The 18,305-nt window shown below is 45.7% G+C and overlaps 1 protein-coding gene across 4 annotated transcripts; it reads left to right on the top strand.

The window, feature by feature from the left end:
- The first annotated feature begins 1,480 nt into the window (after nucleotides 1-1,480).
- KCNG1 (potassium voltage-gated channel modifier subfamily G member 1) lies at nucleotides 1,481-15,709 on the top strand. 4 transcript variants are annotated; one of them, XM_048963444.1, is made up of 5 exons: nucleotides 3,235-3,377; nucleotides 4,590-6,908; nucleotides 7,200-7,312; nucleotides 8,466-9,267; nucleotides 9,766-15,709. In XM_048963444.1, exons 4-5 carry the CDS (start codon nucleotides 8,509-8,511, stop codon nucleotides 10,540-10,542), a joined length of 1,536 nt encoding a protein of 511 aa, XP_048819401.1. In that variant the 5' UTR covers nucleotides 3,235-3,377; nucleotides 4,590-6,908; nucleotides 7,200-7,312; nucleotides 8,466-8,508; the 3' UTR covers nucleotides 10,543-15,709. The 4 variants fall into 4 exon arrangements, with proteins under 4 accessions (XP_048819400.1, XP_048819401.1, XP_048819398.1 ...); XM_048963441.1 differs by having other exon boundaries at nucleotides 3,876-6,908; XM_048963443.1 differs by lacking the exons at nucleotides 3,235-3,377; nucleotides 4,590-6,908 and adding an exon at nucleotides 1,481-1,838.
- Nucleotides 15,710-18,305: the final 2,596 nt, after the last annotated feature.

Below are 18,305 nucleotides of genomic sequence, written 5' to 3'. Positions count from 1 at the left end.
GGAGGTGAGGCCTGATGAGTCGAGACCTCCATTGCCACAGCAGCCCTAATGCCTGGCTGCAGTAATCTCACAGCTGACTTATGTTTCTCATACCAAACAGTCGGGCTCTCAGTGATGTTCTTGACCTTGAACCTGCCAGCACTCAAAAGAAGGGCTGATTTTTAGTGAGTATCAAACGAGTCCCGGGATGCTTCAATTTCCACTGGCCTCCGAGTAATAACAGTTTTCACTCATTATTACTCAAATTCAGATTTGAAAACTGCTCACTTGGAATGAACAGCTCCACTCAACATCTGGTATCACAAACTGCCCTCAGTCTCCAGATGCTAAGGAGATACAAACGTAGCACAGTCTGGAGCAACTCATTAACAGGGATGTAATGAGCTCTCCTTGTGTGCCACACTGTGTGCCCCTCTGGGAACAGAGAGGCGCCGATGGTCCCACGGCCCACAGCCACAGAAGTTGGGGCTGGGAATGGCACAGGGGAGGCAGAGCCGGCCGTGGTGCAGGCAGTGCTGCTGGCTGCTCAGCCACCCCTCACAGCCTCTCCAGGTTCAGCTCACATACACCAGCAGTTTTGTCCCATTTAGATCTGCTTTTTTTTCACGTACCTCCAGTAATGTCCCTAATCACATTTTTTGATAAGTTGCTTCTTACCCCTCTATTGGTGGTCTCAGAACAACTGACTACTGCCATCTCTGTGACTGCTGTTTGTACATTTGAGGACCGTTGCCATGCTCTTGCATTGTTACTTCTTTTCCAGGTCAAACACCAAAGTCCATCTCTCCTCCCAGCTTACATTTCCTAACTTCTTGTGGTTTCAGTTGCTATTCTCCTATCTTGTTTGCCCACATCTTTTTTAAGAGCTTTTGTAATGCCTGAAACTGGAAAGAGTGCTTCAGCCAAGTCTGACTGGTGCTGAACAGAAGAGAAATAACACAAAACAACCAAAATTACGTACGATCCCCTGTCACTGACACTCAGAACTGCACAACTACTTTGCAGCGCTGCACAGGCCTGCCGTAATCCCAAGACTCTTCTGCACTATTTTCACTCAATGGGGCAGTCCTCATTTGACATCTGATATCCCTTCTTAGTGCCTTCTTCTGCTAGAATTTTATCAGGATGGATTCAGACTGGATCTCCAGTAACATCAGGGCAATTTTTAAGCCCACGCATTCCATGGTTGGAATCGCCGCAAGCGTTGTAACAGTACTCTGTGCTCCATCACACAACTCATTATGGAAAACAGCAAGGAAAACTGTTCCCAGACAGTTCCCTGGGAGATCCTGCTTGTGTCCTTCCTCACTGACAGCAATCACCAATGAAGGCTTTTTAAATGCAGATTTTCATTAACAAGATTATTACAGAATACTTATACAAAGGCAAAACTCTTCATATGTATCACTGTGGTCAATAACAGCAGTTTCTTCCCTTCTGCAGACAAAGGCTGGGAGCCGTCATAGGAAATCTTTCCAAAGTCAAATAAAAATCATGGGCAATATGAGGAAGAAGCCGCCCATTGCCCACAGCCACCAGCAGCCCTCTCTGCACAACTCCTGTTGACAGCTATAGCTGAAGAGTGTAAGCATGACTATTTCTGAGTGCCCACACAATTCTGAAGCAGACTTATTTAATTTTGAAAAAAAAAAATAATAAATCACTATAGTGTAAGTTTTCAATTTACGTCGCCATAGCAACAAAGGACCTCAGCTGGATCGAGACCCCCCGCTCCCTGTGGAAGTGCACAGCGCTCCGGAACAGACAGCGCTGTCCCCGTCCCCGCCCGGTGCGGAGATGCGGAGTGCGGCTGCACCGCTCCGAGCGCTGCCCGGCAGGTAAGGAGCAGCGCCGACAGCGCAGCGCGCCGGGACTGGCAGCACGAGGGATGGGAGCGGTTTGTCCAGAAACGGGGCTGTAGCAGAGCTGAAGATGCTGCTGTTTCCTTGACCCGGGAACCAAGATTTAATTCACGCTTTCAAACAGAGATTCAGTCCACTCAGAGTAGTTTCTACCCAGACGTCATACAAATTTCATTCAAAAGACGACACGGGAATGCTCTCCTAATCTTTGACGACCAATGTCCGTGTGTTAATCGTCACCGCACACTGCAACGGTGCCACCGGAGCAAAGAGCAATTATCGCTTTCCTAAAGCCGTTGCTAATAGGCGGGGGGACGGGGGGGGGGGGGAAAGGAGATTCTATGATTTATGCTTTGACGGACACTTTTAACATCACGCTTCTTTAATGACAGAGAAGCAAAGACAAAAACCCGCACGGAGCGGGCAGACCGCCACAAGTTCACCAATGCCTCCAGCAGCCCCGGATGCCACCTGCAGGCAGCCCCGCAGCTGCGCTGGTGGTGACGGCGAGGCAAAGCCCCCCGGTCCGCAGCACCGCTACCGGCCTGCCGTCGCCGCTCCCGTCTCCCCGTTCCCGCTCTCCCCGTTCCCGCTCTCCCTGCTCCTGCTCTGCCCGCTCCCGTCTCCCGGCCGCTGCTCTCCTCGCTCCCGCACCCCTCGCTATCGGGCGAGAAGCGGTTTCCGCGGAGGAAAGCGCCGGGAGCTCCTCCTTCCCCGTCCCCGCCGTCAGGTCAGCCCGGGCCCGCAGAAGAGCGGCAGTCGGGCGAGCAGCGCTCCGCGCAGCCTTGCGCCGCCCTCCTCGCGGGCTTTCCGCACGTCGCGAAGCCGCCCGGCCGCCTCCGGGCCCGCCGCCATGCGGAGGTCGGAGCCCCTCCGCCGCCGCCGCCCGCCCTCCCCCTGGCCCCCCCGGCGTCTCCGCCGCGGCCCGATCGCCGGCCCGCCCGCCCCGCACACGCGGCCGCCCCCGCCGCCGCACCGCGCAACGGCGGCGCAGCGCGGCACGCACGGCCCGGCGCTGCCGCCCGACCCCATGCCGCGGGGCCGCAACCCGCCGCGGGGCTGCCGGCGGCCGCGCTCGGTGTCCGCGGCACGGCGGGCAACTTGCAGGCAAGTTTGCGGGGAACTTTTCTTCCGGGAGCCGCGGGGAGAAGCGGGGCGTCGTTCCCGCTCGGGAGGCAGAGCCCGGCCGGGGCCGCCCGCAGGGGGTCCGCGGGGTCCCGGCGCGGCCCCGGAGAGGCGAGCGGTGCGGGCGTAGCAACAGGTGCGCGGCGTGCGGGAGGGGCTGCGCCCCGCGCCCGGCCGGCTCTTCCCGACGGCGCGTTGGCTCTCTGTGCTCCTGCAGCGCCGGCGCCGTGCGGCTGCGCCCGGCCGTCGTGCCGCGGTGCCGCTGCCGGCTGTCGGGGCGCTCCGCGGTGCTCCGGGAGCCCTTCCCGGCCCTCGGCCCCTCTCGCCGGGTCCTGAGGCTGCGCGTGGAGGCTTGCGCTTCAGAGTCCTTCTTCCCTGACTGATCTGAAGGTGTTTATAGTGTTATTTTTAAAATGATAGAGATGATAGAGATGTCTTTTCTATTGATGTATTTACTGACTTCTGTTCGTTGGCAATTAACCGTTCTTTATAGACAATGTATTTCTGGCAGATTATTTTTGCACTGAAATATGGGGAGGGGGGGGGAAAGCAGAGAAAACGTGTGAAAAAAATCGCTCCGTGGCTACAGATCTCTTCATTGCAATATCAGAATACACATATGTGTAAATAAATGACAAATCCTTTACTTTTAAAAAAGATGTTTAAAAGGCAGCTTTCATTGTGACTTTCTAAAATTGCTCAAACATAAACCCATTTCTCTGCGAGAGAAGAACTGTGGTTATTACCTGTAATGTATTCCAGAACATTTTCCTGGGATTGTAAAGCACCTGGCAAAGTTATTTCACTTCTGATTGTTATCAGCAGAATGAGGCTCAGCTTTATCAAACAAAGCACTGAGCAAAATATTTGCATTAATTCAATTTGCAGGTTGTCATACGACGCCCTGAATCAGAGCACGGACCAGGTCGCAAAGAGCAGCATGCAGATAAGAGAATCTCTTCAGCAGATTCTGTGCTTTTCAGGCTGATTTTGTGCTGTATGTTGATTCTTGTAAGCGTTACTTTGATGCAGCTCACTTAGCAGAGTTGAAGATCTGTTGTTACTTTGTGCTGAGCTGCAGGAGCGTGGCACGAAGTTTTCAGAGGAGCATCCTGACAGTGATACAGGATGGAAGTCGTGTGCCAGAAGAGAGCTGAGTTTAAGACTGCTTGGAAATATTGCCTGCTTTAACCAGGGAAAAGAAACGGAGTGCCAGATCACTGAACGGCAAAGCTGCTTCTTACAGAGTCACTGTATTCACTCTGCTCTGAAATCTGAAACTTTTTTTTAAACTAAATTAGAAATGGTAAAAAGCAGTAGAGATAAGTCCTAGGCACTGGAATGGACCGAAGAGTCTGAGGGAGAGTTATGTATGCTTGCCATCACCCAGGCACAACTTTGAATTGTCTGCATCGCGGAGCAGTGTCAGGTCCTTGCAGGAGCTCTGGTTACATCAGAGATGCACTGCAGAATTCAAAATGCTGCAGAGGACACAGGAGAGGGAGAGAACAGAACTTGAGGTGGAATTCTAGGATGTTACTTATGATTTCTATTTCCTTACTTCAGAAGAGCATCTTTAATAATTCTTTCCTCGCTGTCTAGGAGTCTGGCACCCTTCCTGACTTTCTGCTGAAAGAGAGGGCATCATCCAATTTTTTCACCAGACATAATGGATAAGAATATCATCTTGAGCGAGAGAGATTTTTGAGAAGATGTTACATCTTGATTCACACACCCCGCTCCATTTCAGTCACCAGGAGCCCTTGCTGGGGGCAGTTCTGGAAGTCAGAACTGTGATTGGGGTTGTGTGACGTGGTAAGAGTCAGCTCTTGCCCCACTGAGCTGTAAATAAAGTACAGCAGAAGGAAAGAAGCTCAGAGAAGTGATTTATCCAGGAGGAGCATGTCTGATAGGCGAGGCAGCTGGAAGGAAGAGCTGGGATTCACAAACTCCCAAGCATTCAGAAGGTGGAATGCTATCTCAGGAGGCAGGGCTGTATCTCCGGGCCCTGCTTTACCAAAGCAGTTTTATCTAAAGATTTTACTATTGTAGCACAACCTTGAAGTTCCTTGTTTAATTGTTAATGTTGGGAAAATTGTCACTATAGGGTAATGTGTTTTTCTGACCTTATATTAGTGTGTTGTCTTTAATTCTCAATGTATCTCCTACAGCTAACCCAAAGTCATCAGCCTGCAGAATATGAATAAGGCAGTTTGAGCATTTTTCAAGCTCATAAGCAAAAAAAAAAAAAAAAAAAAAAAACAAACACACACAAAGAAAACAACAACAGAAAAAAACCACAACCCTTTCAAGTGTCAGATCTGTCTCTTCTTAAAGGAGCGCTGATCATCATCACATAGAAGTGCCTTCGGAAGGAAGACAAGAAGCATACAAAGAAATGTGTGGCTTTATTTATCTCTGTGATCCCTTTAATCAGACCATATATGGGCTCTTATTTCCTTCTTCTCTCTTAGGTATAAAGCTTGGTGTCTTGGAGGTAAAAGAACCACATAAATAACACAGGTGCAGCATCAAATACTGTAGCTGCCTGCGTGGCTTCTGGGGGCTTCCAGTTCTGGTCATGAAAGGAGGAGGAGCCACCTCCTATAACAGCAGTCATTCAGTGCCTTGCACAGGGGATTAATTAGCCCAGTTTATTGTCTCATGCACGTCAAGAAGCTGGAAGCAAAGAAAGAAGTAATTTTTTCCTTGCTCTGTTGTTTCACAGTTGATGCCTCAGGGTTGCAGTGTGTGACTGACATGCACGAACATTTACATCTCTCTCTGCCCATTTCTTCCCATTGTGTCAACAATGGATGTGGTAGGAAATCAAACCACTCACAGAGATGCGCTGCCTCTTCGTTTTTCCTGGCTGAGATTCAGAGGACAAGTTGCTGCTAACCAATATCATCTGGTATTACAGAAGGGAAACCTGTTAACTTAGCTCTCATTTACCCACAGTCTTCCATTAATCATAATCTTAATTCTCTTGAGGCAAGCCCTGCGTAGACATAGCTGAGGCAGAGGGAACAAACCTTGTTCCTAAACAAGATGGCTGTCTCTCTTGAGGAGAAGGCTATGTCAGGTAGTCCCATTTTTCCCGCATCAAACCTATGGCCTGAACTCCTGGCGGCATTCCTTCTACAGATGGGATCCTGGCAGTGCTTTGGTAGGAAACAGCTCTTAGGCCATTAGGAGAGCTTCGTGTGATGGGACAGCATCAGGGTAATTACCAGGCCAGCTGTTCCCTTCTCCCACTGTTCAGCGGGTGCTGCCTGAGCCTGCTGCCGTTCCTCTCAGATCCGTTCGCTGATCACAGTGCTGCAGCTTTTCCAGGGGGCAGTGGGCACAGTGCCACAGTATGCTGTGATGCTCACTGATAATCCCAGCATTGGCCAGGATTTCCTACAGTATCACTTTTTAATATAGTTATGGTTCATGTTAACGTTTGTTTAGAAAGCAGGGCTTGCAGGTCAGCAGGCCTTTGCTTGGCCTTTTTTTGAGGCTAGATGCAAGCTGCCATTGATGGGAAAATTATTTGAGTGCAGCCTGTGGGGTTTCGTCAGTTCTGCACTCTCCCAAAGGAGTTTTAGGATTGCCCATTCCCTGCCATGGGGATTATTTCCAGACCCATAACTCTGAAGCAAAGGCAGAGCTACTCAGCACAAGCACAGGTAGGAGGCACCGAAGCCAAGCATGGTTTAGGTTTTTGCACAGAGCGTGGTAACTCTCCAAAGAGCTGTTCTGGAATCACCAGCTATAGACTTACAGACGCTTTGGGGCAGTGACAGAGCCAACCCCTTTGCTTACCTCAGGCCAGGAAATGTTCCACAGCTCTCGGGAGGTCTGAATCACACTGTGCCCTTTCTTGCATCGTCCCGTTGGCTTTGTCCTCCCACAGTCCCACCACAGGCCTTAGAGGTAAGTAAATGAATGGTCTCTGTTTGTACTCAGGAGTATAAACATGAAACATCAAGCAGTATCACTCCACCCAGAGCTCACCTGGGGACACCTGTTTGTAAGAGCTTGTAAGGAGCTGTTCCACTTACAGTAATCTCCTGGGAAATTTTGGAGCACGACTGGGATAGCATTTTATTGAAAACATTATTTTAAGTCCCCATGCAGCAAGGAAGGCTTGTTGCTCTTAAACTGAGGTACAGCTGTTTAAAGTATTTTGCTGTTGTGTATTGATGATTTTTTCTTTTGCAACAGGTATGTAACACCACTGATGTGAGTTATGATCCTCAGCTTCTGAGAACAGTTCTGTGTTTAAGGAAGTTGCTCTAGCAGGGATATACAGCCCCAGAGGGCAAAACAAAGAGGAGGTAAGTACAGCCTGGAGAACAAAACTGTTCTGCTATTGAAGTGAATTAATTGTAATATTTGTTACTTGCGGCTAGAAAGTCAGAGTATGTGTGTGTAACAAATATCTGCTCATCACTGTACAGTCCACGCAATGAATACGTACTGTAGTCACATGCAGTTCAGCAATTCCTTGCACTGAGTTGTGGCTGGCTGTGGAGATGAGCAACCCAAGAGTGGTACTGCACAGCTCTGTGCAAAGCTCTCAGACCGGCTGCTACATCACAGTGTGTTGGGCAGGTAGAGTTCAGTGTTCCCAGTATCTCTGATTTATACCCGTTACAACCTTGTGATCTTCATTCCTTGGGCTTAACACTGCTTTTGTGTGAGCAGAATTTTAACCTGATTTTCAAACTCATCAGAAGTGTGTTTGGGTTTTGTATAATTACAGCCTATTACTGTGCACAGGGTGCTAATTGTAATTGCAGTAACATCCCAATATTTGTGCAGAAACTCTGTATTTCCAAACAATCTTTCGTGAGGCTTTAAGAAGTGAGTTGCCATGGCATTAAATATGCATAAACTCTATACAAATGTCATCATCAATAGAACTGTTTTTTCCAAATTTTTTTCTGTAAGGTCTTTTAGAGATTAGTCTTACACTGTTGTTTTTAAGTACTTAGTTAATTATTGCAAAATTGACTCTCAATTCTTACTATATACTTAATGAATGCAAAAATAATTAGGATTTTTATCTGTAATAGTTAAGTTACAAAAAAAAAAAAGATAGGATTTTCTTTTCTACAAGACACATTTGAATGCTGTGTTCTTGTTGATACTTCCATAATTTTTGCACGCGCCACATGCAAGAACTATTCCTGTTTTCCCTCTGTACCTGCAGGAACTGAGATCGCTGCAAGTGAGACAGGGGAAGTTCCCTAATTTGACAAAAATGCCAAGCAGAGCCCCTGGATAAGGGAGTGGCCTTTGCGCGAGTCATTTCTCCCTGGCTGGACAAAAAGAGCCTCTGCAGAAAACTTTTCTGGCTGTATTCAGCCCCTGCTGTTTTTTTTCCAGCTATTACATCAATCGTAAATGTTTTTTGAGCCTCAGTCACTACGTTTGTTCCAAACTCAAAAACAACCACTAAATCCGTGTATCTGGTTTTCATTCCAGAGGACACAACGAATAGCAAAGGGATGTGAAGTTATCTTCCAAGATGACTCTTCTACCTGGAGAAAATTCTGATTATGACTATAGTGCCCTCAGCTGTGCTTCAGATGCTTCCTTCAACCACGCATTCTTCCCCGAAACAGAAAGCCTCAAGGGCGTCTTCTACCAAAGAGCCAAGCTAATTCACCCTGAAGAGGATCTCCTGAAAGGCTTTCACCCTGACGACCGGAAGCATCATATCATCATAAATGTGGGGGGCATTAAGTATTTGCTCCCGTGGACCACGCTTGATGAATTCCCATTGACACGCTTGGGACAACTAAAATTCTGCAACAATTTTGATGACATCCTAAACATCTGTGATGATTACGATGTGACGTGCAATGAGTTCTTTTTTGACCGCAACCCAGGAGCGTTCAGGACAATCCTGACCTTTTTGAGGGTTGGAAAGCTTCGGCTCCTGCGTGAGATGTGTGCGCTGTCTTTTCAAGAAGAGCTGCTCTATTGGGGAATTGAGGAAGACAACTTGGATTGGTGCTGTAAGAGGAGGTATCTGCAAAAAATGGAGGAGTTTACAGAAATAAATGAACGGGAGGATGACCTTATAGAAAATGAAACAACAGGTGAAACAGTAGAGGAAACAAAAGTTGGCTTGTGCATGAAAAAGTTGCAGGACATGGTAGAACGACCCCAGTCTGGCCTCCCTGGGAAGGTGTTTGCTTGTTTGTCTGTTTTATTTGTAACTATTACAGCAGTGAATTTGTCCATCAGCACCATGCCTGACCTGAGGGAGGAGGAGGATAAGGTAAGTTCCCTTTTCAGGTTAGAAAATGGTATGTGCTGGGAGGAGCAGAACAGCTACAAAGTCTGATGGTGTTGATTTGAATAGGGATTTTGCAGCTGCTATTGGATGGAAAAAAATACACAAAGAATATTTGAAATCATATATGGCTGTGTTCAATTACCTGCAAAAGAATCAATCATATCGAGTTCTATGTCCAAAGAAAACGTTGTTCCTGGGCATTTTTCTGTACATTCTTGTCTGTAATGCCTTGTTAAGCTTGCATTTGCTATTTAGGATGCTTGAAATTACCAAGCAATGTCTTCTGTGGAATAAGTAGTTCTTTTCTAAGATTTGCATTTAACTTGTTCCAATTTGTCATTGTGTTTTCCCATAGCAACAGCTTCAACTCCTTTAATATTTTGGGTTTTAAAAAGCCCACAAAACTCTCTTCCTGTCACTGCACCAACTAAAATAGTTATTATCTGAGTGCTGATTACAAACTCCTCCTCTTTCCTACAGGGTGAGTGTTCCCAGATGTGCTACAATATTTTCATTGTGGAGTCTGTCTGTGTGGCGTGGTTTTCACTGGAGTTCCTGCTGAGATTCATCCAGGCAAAGAGCAAGTTTGCATTTTTGAGGAGGCCGTTAACTCTGATCGACATAATAGCTATTTTGCCGTATTACATCACCTTGCTGGTAGACACCACTTCGGTGGGCTACAAGAAGCCCAGCTCTGGGAGCATCTACCTGGACAAAGTCGGTCTGGTCCTCCGAATACTCCGTGCCTTGAGGATTCTGTACGTCATGCGGCTGGCCAGGCACTCCCTGGGGCTGCAGACGCTGGGGCTGACCGCCCGCCGGTGCACCCGGGAGTTCGGGCTCCTGCTGCTCTTCCTCTGCGTGGCCATCGCACTGTTTGCACCGCTCCTGTACGTCATTGAGAATGAGATGGCGGACTCACAGGAGTTCACCAGCATCCCCGCGTGCTACTGGTGGGCTGTCATCACCATGACCACGGTAGGCTACGGAGATATGGTTCCCAGGAGCATTCCCGGCCAAGTGGTGGCGCTGAGCAGCATCCTGAGCGGCATCCTCCTCATGGCTTTCCCAGTCACTTCCATCTTCCACACGTTCTCGCGCTCCTACATTGAGCTGAAGCAGGAACAGGAAAGAATCATGTACAGGAGGGCACAGTTCTTATTAAAAACAAAGTCTCAGATAAGCAATGCATCACAAGGGAGTGATATTTTGTTCCCAAGTATCTCTACTGACAACAGGGCAATGAGTGACATTTAAGTTACTGTTTTTCCTCATGTTCAATAACGTTTTGTTATATCAGATTCCATCTTTTACTTTGCTTTGGAAGCATTTTACAGAGGTTACCCTCATTTTGAAAGGAGGAAAAGGGGCTGTTAACCAGGAACTGATGTGGTTTAAGAAGTCTCCAATTATGTTGTTTCTTCCCCCCAACCTTCCCAGTGTTACGCTCAGGAGAGGGCTTTCGCAGAGATCACACAGTGGGTTTTTAGGGTTGAGAAGTTCTCTGACAAAAATAACGTATCATTCTGTACTCAAGAGGATGTTTTGTCTTTTGTACTGCACATTTTTTCCAACTGAATCACAATGTATATAATCATTAAGCAGGCTGTCATTTTTCTTGTATATAAATAATGTAAATACAACAAAATTAATGGCTAAATTCTCTCCCAGTAAAATGCCTTAGAGCATGATCGAAATAACCGCAGAGGTTTGTCCCACTGTGCTCTTAAGGAACATAAAGTCAGATTCGTCATTCACAACAGCAGCCGTACATTTCTTTGTAAGTCAGCCCTAAACATGCCAGGAACAAAAAAAGAGCCGAGCTGTTTGTATCATAACCTCACTGAAGATGCAGATACTTAGAGCTCATCAGCTCCAAAATTTAAATGAAGTTACAGTATTGATCCTGTGTCATTGAATGCAGGATTCCAAGGAACAGTCTTTTGAGTTCTGTAGCGTTTAATATTATCAAGGGGACACTAGCTGCAAATGAAATGAAATATGCATGGTAAGATGCCAGTCGTTCCCTACCATCTGTTTCCATGTTTTTACTTTACCTCAGATATGAAACAGAATTAAGGGAGGCCTGTTTCCAGGGAACACCCTACCGTTGCTTGTCGAATCAATATTGCAGCTACCCATTCACATTCAGCATTGGGTTCTTTAGAGGGAGCAGAAAATATGTGGTCGTGGGAAGTTGCCATTGATGACAAAAAAAAGAAGAAAATATCATTTGAGTCATGGAGCGGGGGGTGCTGACAGCTTTATCCTTTCCTGTCCTCAATCCTGAGGGACTTAAGAGTTGATTAACTATACCTTTACCAGCATTAAAGACATCATAGTAATGGAGAAAACTTTGAATAGGCTATGGAAATGCAGTTAAGGCCCTAAAGGACAACTGTATGATATTTCTCCACACAGGTTCCCCACTGACAACTGGGGCAGTACCTGGGTCAGGGAGGAGCTCAGGTTTGGCACCTGCCCCTGTGCAGAGAAGTGCCAGGCCTCCCCTTTGTTGTGGAGGGAATGAGACTGGTTTGCAGAACAACGCAGGAGATGAACTCCAGAACTTAAAAAAAAAAAGGTATGAAATCCACGTTTGACTTCGTGTGTGCTCAGACCTAAAGAAGACATAAACTCATGAATTACACTTTTTTTCCCCCCCATTAACTGTTAGGAGGTAGGGAGATTTGAAAGTTCCCATCACATTTACTAATGCTTCTCTATGCCAGTTTGCAGAAGCCCATTGCTTACTGGCTTGGTTGATGGGAGTGCCAGCATGTATGATGGTTTGCTGTATTTGATGAGAGCCAAAAAACATAGAATTTGTTCCTCAGCCCAAGCTGGTTGGTCAAGCACTCCTTACACTGTTTTTTTTTTCAAGTATCTTAAATAAAATTTGAAGGTGTTTTGCTACACTTATTTTTAAGGAATAATTCCCAAACTTTAAAAAGTGCACTTTACAAATAATTAGGGCTCTAAAAATCTGCTGCTGTAGAAAAATGTGCCTATGGAGCATTCCTACAGAGAGCTAACACACCCAGCATAAACTCTTGGCAATTAATTATGTGCCAGAGCTAAGAACATAACCAGCTTTTCACTCTTGTTCAGCTTTAATTAGAGTTGGATAAAAAACAGGAACATCGTGACAAAAAAGGGACACATTTTCCATCCAAAATACTCTTAATTTCAAAAATGTTTGATCATCTGTAGCATTGGCTACAATACAAGTGCTGTATATCCTTCTCCTTTTGTGTCAGCATTCATTACAGAAAGAAGTGGTAATTAGACTGGTCCTGTGAGCAACAGTTGCCTATCTCAGACTGTGTGTGACAGGCCGAGCTGTACGTTTGGAAGTGAGAAGGGAGAAATCGAGACTCATCAAATAAAACCTAAGCTTATTTCCCTTTTCTTCTAGCTAACAAGTCCATCCATTTTTTCAGCGTCTCTACATTGAGCTCATGGTCATTTATTTCATGTGTCACTTTATTTTAATCCCAGAATTATAACTCGATTCTCAAGTCCTTGTCCAGAAAAAGAGAGATCGCCCTGAAGCTGGGTGTTGGTAGAGCAAACCTGTGACAGCATCCCTCCTGCTGGGAGCTCTGCCTGAGCCGGGAACAAATCAGCCTGGCAGGATGAACCCTTCTATAATTTTGTACTTGGCAGCACATCACTTGTAAGTGCATCAACATGTCTCACTATGAATCACTGTAACAAACTTGCTTCTGTTTTACACAAGGTAACGCATGCTGTAGTCCATATGCTAAATAAATCCAGATACACGTCTTAAGAGCACAACATTAGTATGAAACCCACATGCTGCGTTCTGGCTTTTACTGTGAAGGCGGAACATTTAAGGTGATTATGACTCTTTAGAGTACATTATCTGAGATTTTAGTCAAATTCGTGAAAATTATGGATCGATTCAAAAGCTGACTGTTTCCAGTGACACAGCTGACAGCTACCAAGTCAGCTATCACTCCTCTTTTGCATTTTAACAGCATGTGCAGTCAACAAGAAAGTTCCAATAAAAACACTTCGTGCTTTTATGAAGTCAAAAGAACGTTAGAATTCCCACTGACAGAGTGGTGCATGTCTCCAATAGAGATCGGCTTGCATTGCTATTTGTATTAACCTGCGTATACTGCAGAAGTACAGACAGTACAAATTCAACAGCAATAGCTGTATTAATTTCAAGTAATAAATTGTTAGGCTCTCCTTTCCTTTCCTTTCCACGTGCTTCTTAAGGAGTGGAAGGAGTGTCACAAGTGCTATAGGCAGGCACCACCACCTGCAGGAGGTGAGAAGTGAGCAGCAGCCGAGGGAGGGTTTGGGCAACGAGCATCACCAGGTAAAGCACACTGGCTTCAGAAAATTTAAAGCATTTATTAGGAAATAAAATCACCTGAGTATAGAAAAAGCTGGGCAACCCTTAAATGAGGGCTGATGAGGGGTGGATCCTGGCTCCAGTCCTTCCATCACTCAGTACATTGCATGCAGCCAAGCTCCCTGGGCTGGCCCTGCCTTCCCACCAGGTGCTGCTTCAGGCCGTGACTCAGCATTTCTGCTACAGTGCTTTGGAGCATTGCACTTCTGTGACAGGTGGGGGTTTAGGGAAACTTCCCGTTAGTAGATACGTGGGACTTGTCTCCATTTGCTCCTTTTTATTATTTCACTGCAATTCAGAACTGACTTCCATACTCAGTGGTCTTAGTGGTGTCATTGAAGAGTCATAGGCTTTAGCAAGTCTGATTAAGCAACAACAGTTATGCAGAACTGAATCAAGAGTTTGCATGTTATCAAGATACACGTCTGGGAAGGAAAAGCAGCGTGCTGTATACATTCATGACTTGTTTGGGTAGAACTTAACTGTGCACAAATGGCTGATACAAAAGCGAAACAAGTTTTGCTGCAGAAGGTTCTCATTCTTAGCGCTGCAGCTCTCTGTGCGACTGTAACCAGAGTTCGTGGGAGTCTCTTAGTGGACAAAAGCTCACCCTTCAGTTTTCCTCCTTCGCACTGTAGACAGACTGAGCCAAAATTTGTGTTAGGCCCTTCCCAAAGTGCCTGAAGTCATGGCCTCATTGCCTGAAGCCCTAGATCACCATTGGCAGATTTGAAATCTTCCCAATTTTTATTTTTTAAATAATTTTTTTTAGAATGAGGCAGGTTCCTAATTCAGGTGTCTCATTTGAAGGTCAGTGTTAGGTCAGATGAACTGGAGCTGCATCCTTCAAATGCAGAGAACCGCCAATGCCCACCAGCACCAACTCTGTATTACTTATCCTTCCCACACCTCGTTCTTGACACGTGGCTATCAGGGAACAAGGAGTAGTACACAGAGCCTGGTCAAAGAGGTCACCTTGGGCTGTCCAGGAGCAGTGTGAACCAGTGTCAGTGGCGAGCAGAGCGGTTCTTGGCAGTTCGTGCCTAAAATAGGCAGTTCTTCCCTACAATAGTTCTGTTCCCCACAGTTACTGACTTTTTTTCCTTTTGGCTTAGTTAAGAAAAAAAGACTTGTAAGTTAAAGCAAGAGGAAAGGAGCAGACCCTTCTTGCAAGAAAGCTGTAAGACTTCACATTCTTCCCTTAGATCCACAACAGACTGAAAACTGGACTGGATACCCACAGTCCTACAGATGTAACTGACTGTGTTTAATCGGAAATTAAATGAAAAAGTGACAAATCTGACTCTGAAAACTGGGAGTCTTGTAGTCTCTGCTCATGCATCATTCAGTAGTATATATCCCAATTTTCTTTGTGTTAACAGTTGCTATTTCTTCCTTGTGCAAGATTTAACAGGAATTTAGTATTTATTTATCCAAAAGATGAGAAGTGTACCAAAAATACAGAAATAAAGCCCAGAGTGCAATGCCTTCTGAACTGGTGGAACGGTAGCATCCCCTGGGCCATCTAGAGAGCAGGACTGCAACCTGCAGAAAGCAGGCAGAACTGAAGGCATGGGCTAGATTTCACAACAGGGGATGAGCATCACTCCCAACAACAAAAATACACTCCAAAGGTTCTATTACTAGCCCAGAAAAATGCTTAACTCGAGATTTACCCACTCACTTACCACTTCCTCTGTGATATTTTAATAAGTCAAATTCAGTATTTCTAATGATCTCAGTGTTGCTAACATAGAAATGATTATTTAAAGGACTGGAAAGTGGAGATCAGTTCAGATCCCAAGTGCCACTCCAGTGAGGCACTTAGCTCTGTGTGCGTTCTGTCTCATCTCGTGACATTAGAGTGTAAGTCCTCAGGACAGCGTTCCTCGTTTGGGATCAGTCAGCAGGACTGTGTAAAAGCACACACCTCAAATAAAGATAAATTCACACCCCACAAATGAAGGAGATCATTGCCTGCACTGCACCGACAAACTTAAAATGGTCAGTTTGGCTTAATAATTATTAACAATAAAATCAGAGCTTCCTCCCTTTTTGCTTATTGTTTTTCTTTCTCATGTTCTAGCATCTCATATCTTCTGAAATACTCCCTAGAAATCACTGAAGGTATCATGGCTGCTATTAGTTCTGCCAAAGGCACAGCAAAGAAAGAGCAGGTCTGTAGTATCAGAGGTTGCTTCTGCTCTGCCCAATGGAGCTTCTACTTTCTCTTTGCCTGTGGGAACTAATCCAGAAATAAACAGAAATAAACTTCTGCCATAACTGGGAACACAGCAGACCAGGTAGGGTAATTAGAGCAAATTTGCACTTTATAAATATTCATTCATTATTCCTGTAGCCCTTGTGACAAGAGTCGAACAGCCTTGTGCAACTCCGAAGTCAGCTGGGGCACACAGACATGGCAGCACTGCCAAACTGAGGTTTCAGGTGCTCCTTGATCAGGCATCCTTCTGAATATCTGTGGTTTTGTAGCCATCTTTGTTATGTTCATAATGTTCTTTCCTGCTTACATTGTGCAGTCCACAAACAAGGCTTTAAACTACAATGATTAGGCTGCCAAAGGTACTGACCAGGAAAAAAAGCACTTTCCAGACATCATCTGGTGGTTAGAGTTCAAAAAAAACAACAAGGCTGTTTGTTTCCAAAATTAGAGAGAGGTTTTACAGCTCCCCATCATCCCACCACGGTCAGCAAGGATAGTAATGTGTTTCTGGTCTGTACGGTGCTGCCATCTACGTGTTGTGCCTCCCACAGGAACTAAGTGGCGTGGGCTACCGTAAGTTTCCACAGGTAATTGCATACAAAGTTTTGACACAGAGTTGCTGGATGATAAATGGAAGCAGTGCTGCTCATTAGCATTAGTGATGCACTTCACAGCACAAAGAAACCGAGCATTATTCTTCAGGACTTTTATAGTGATAGCAGTTCTCAGGTCAGCCAAGGAAAAGATGACTCAGTCTCACTCAGAATTAGAAGCACATTTTGGGAAATGAAGAAAATCATCTGCAACCCTATATAATTAGAATTGTATTTAATTTTTGAGAGGAATGCTTCCATGGATAATCTGAGTGGGGAGAATTAAGACAGGAAAGCATCGTATGGCACAATAACTGGGGAAAGTTATCTGTTTGTTAGGCAAAGATAGGGTCCACAAATTCAGTTTGGGTATCACAGGATGAAAACGAACATGATTTGATAAGAACAGAAAAGAAGCATCAGCATCAATAGTTCGCATCTTCACTCCAGGATATAGGCTTTGGTACGCTCTGAAGTCGCATCAATCAAACATTCCTCTTGAGGTGATCAGTGAAAACCTGTAGGAGGATTTTTTTCCCGCTGGCTCTTTGCTTCTCCTCTGACAGCAGAAACCCTGCCCACAGCAAAAGCACTTCGGGCACGAGACCACGAAGCATTTTTGCGTAGCTCTTGTATGCAAAGACAAAGTCTTCCCTGTCGACAAAAATGTACCATTATTTGCCGTCTTTAAGTATGATTGGATTTCTAACACTAAAAGTTTTAGGACTCAAAAGGCATACAGATGCATCGGTCAGCTCTCCAGATTCCCGAGGAACTGTAACTCCCACCCGCGTGTCAGCACTCGGTTCCGAGAAGCGTTTCCGACGATGCGGACCGCAGCGAGGGCCGTTCGAGGATCCGACATTGCCACCTTCGGGCCGCTCCTGGCAGCTCAGGCTGAGTGCCGGGGATCCGTTAGAAAGATGTTAAAAATATTTGCACTGCATCTTACCCGACACAAACTGAGACATTGCTGGGTTTTTTTGCTGTCGGAGGATCGACCCATATTTCTCAAACTTAAAAAGTGTTTGTTAAAAATGCCATTGCTGTGTTATGCACAAAAGAGAAAAGAACTGCCACCGAGCATCAGCCTGTGGGCGGGCACAGGATTTAATACAGCAGATAAGAGGTGATCAATGAGAAGAGCACTCACATCTTTCTGGCCATCTACAGAGCTGGGAAAAGTTGCTGTAGATAAAATTCAGGCCTGTAGATCCCAAATGTTGTCATTAGGATGTAAATTTGTAGCTCCATTTCACACAGGGTCATGTAAGGCCACACTTGCAGGGTCCTGTGCTCCCAGTGCCAGCTGTGAGCTCACATCCACCCTTCCTTGGAAGCACTTGGAAGATGTGGGTGACCCACTGAGACACTCCTTTGGTGGGGTGACTTTTCTCCTCAGAAAGGTTCCCTGGGGTCTAATGAAACTTCTAATGAAACATTTTGGAAGAGAAGGAGTTCCACAGTTGTGCTTGTAAACAAACAAAACAGCACCAAGGTGCTAATCCCCAGTCCAATATCCAAATACTAGCGACCTTGCCAGGTTCAGACTCTAAACTAAAGGGCCAAACAGGACTATTTGGTTGTCTAGGGCTCTAAAAAAAAGTTTTAAAAATCTATTTCCAAAAGTCCACAAAAAGTCTAAAAGAAAGGACAGTGCTGGAGCTTCCATGGATGCAACCGTGTTACCCTGTTCATTGTAGCAGTGTGCACGGGCACATAGTGCACTGCCTATTAGTTGTGTGTAGGCAAATCTACACCTCCACATATAATTTCAGAACATGATTTGGTGGGAAACTGTGTTAGTAGTGCT

Source organism: Lagopus muta, chromosome 16 (genome assembly GCF_023343835.1).
Source record: "Lagopus muta isolate bLagMut1 chromosome 16, bLagMut1 primary, whole genome shotgun sequence".
Lineage (NCBI taxonomy): Eukaryota > Metazoa > Chordata > Aves > Galliformes > Phasianidae > Lagopus > Lagopus muta.
The sequence above is the reverse complement of the archived record's forward strand: the minus strand, read 5'-3'. Positions and strand labels throughout refer to the sequence as shown.

What these genes read in the sequence shown, in the direction of transcription:
- KCNG1 (XM_048963443.1), top strand. Translation starts at nt 8,509, where the DNA reads ATGACTCTTCTACCTGGAGAAAATTCTGATTATGACTATAGTGCCCTC. An exon ending in TGAGGGAGGAGGAGGATAAG is followed by an intron (nt 9,268 to 9,765) that starts GTAAGTTCCCTT and finishes TCTTTCCTACAG; the next exon opens with GGTGAGTGTTCCCAGATGTG.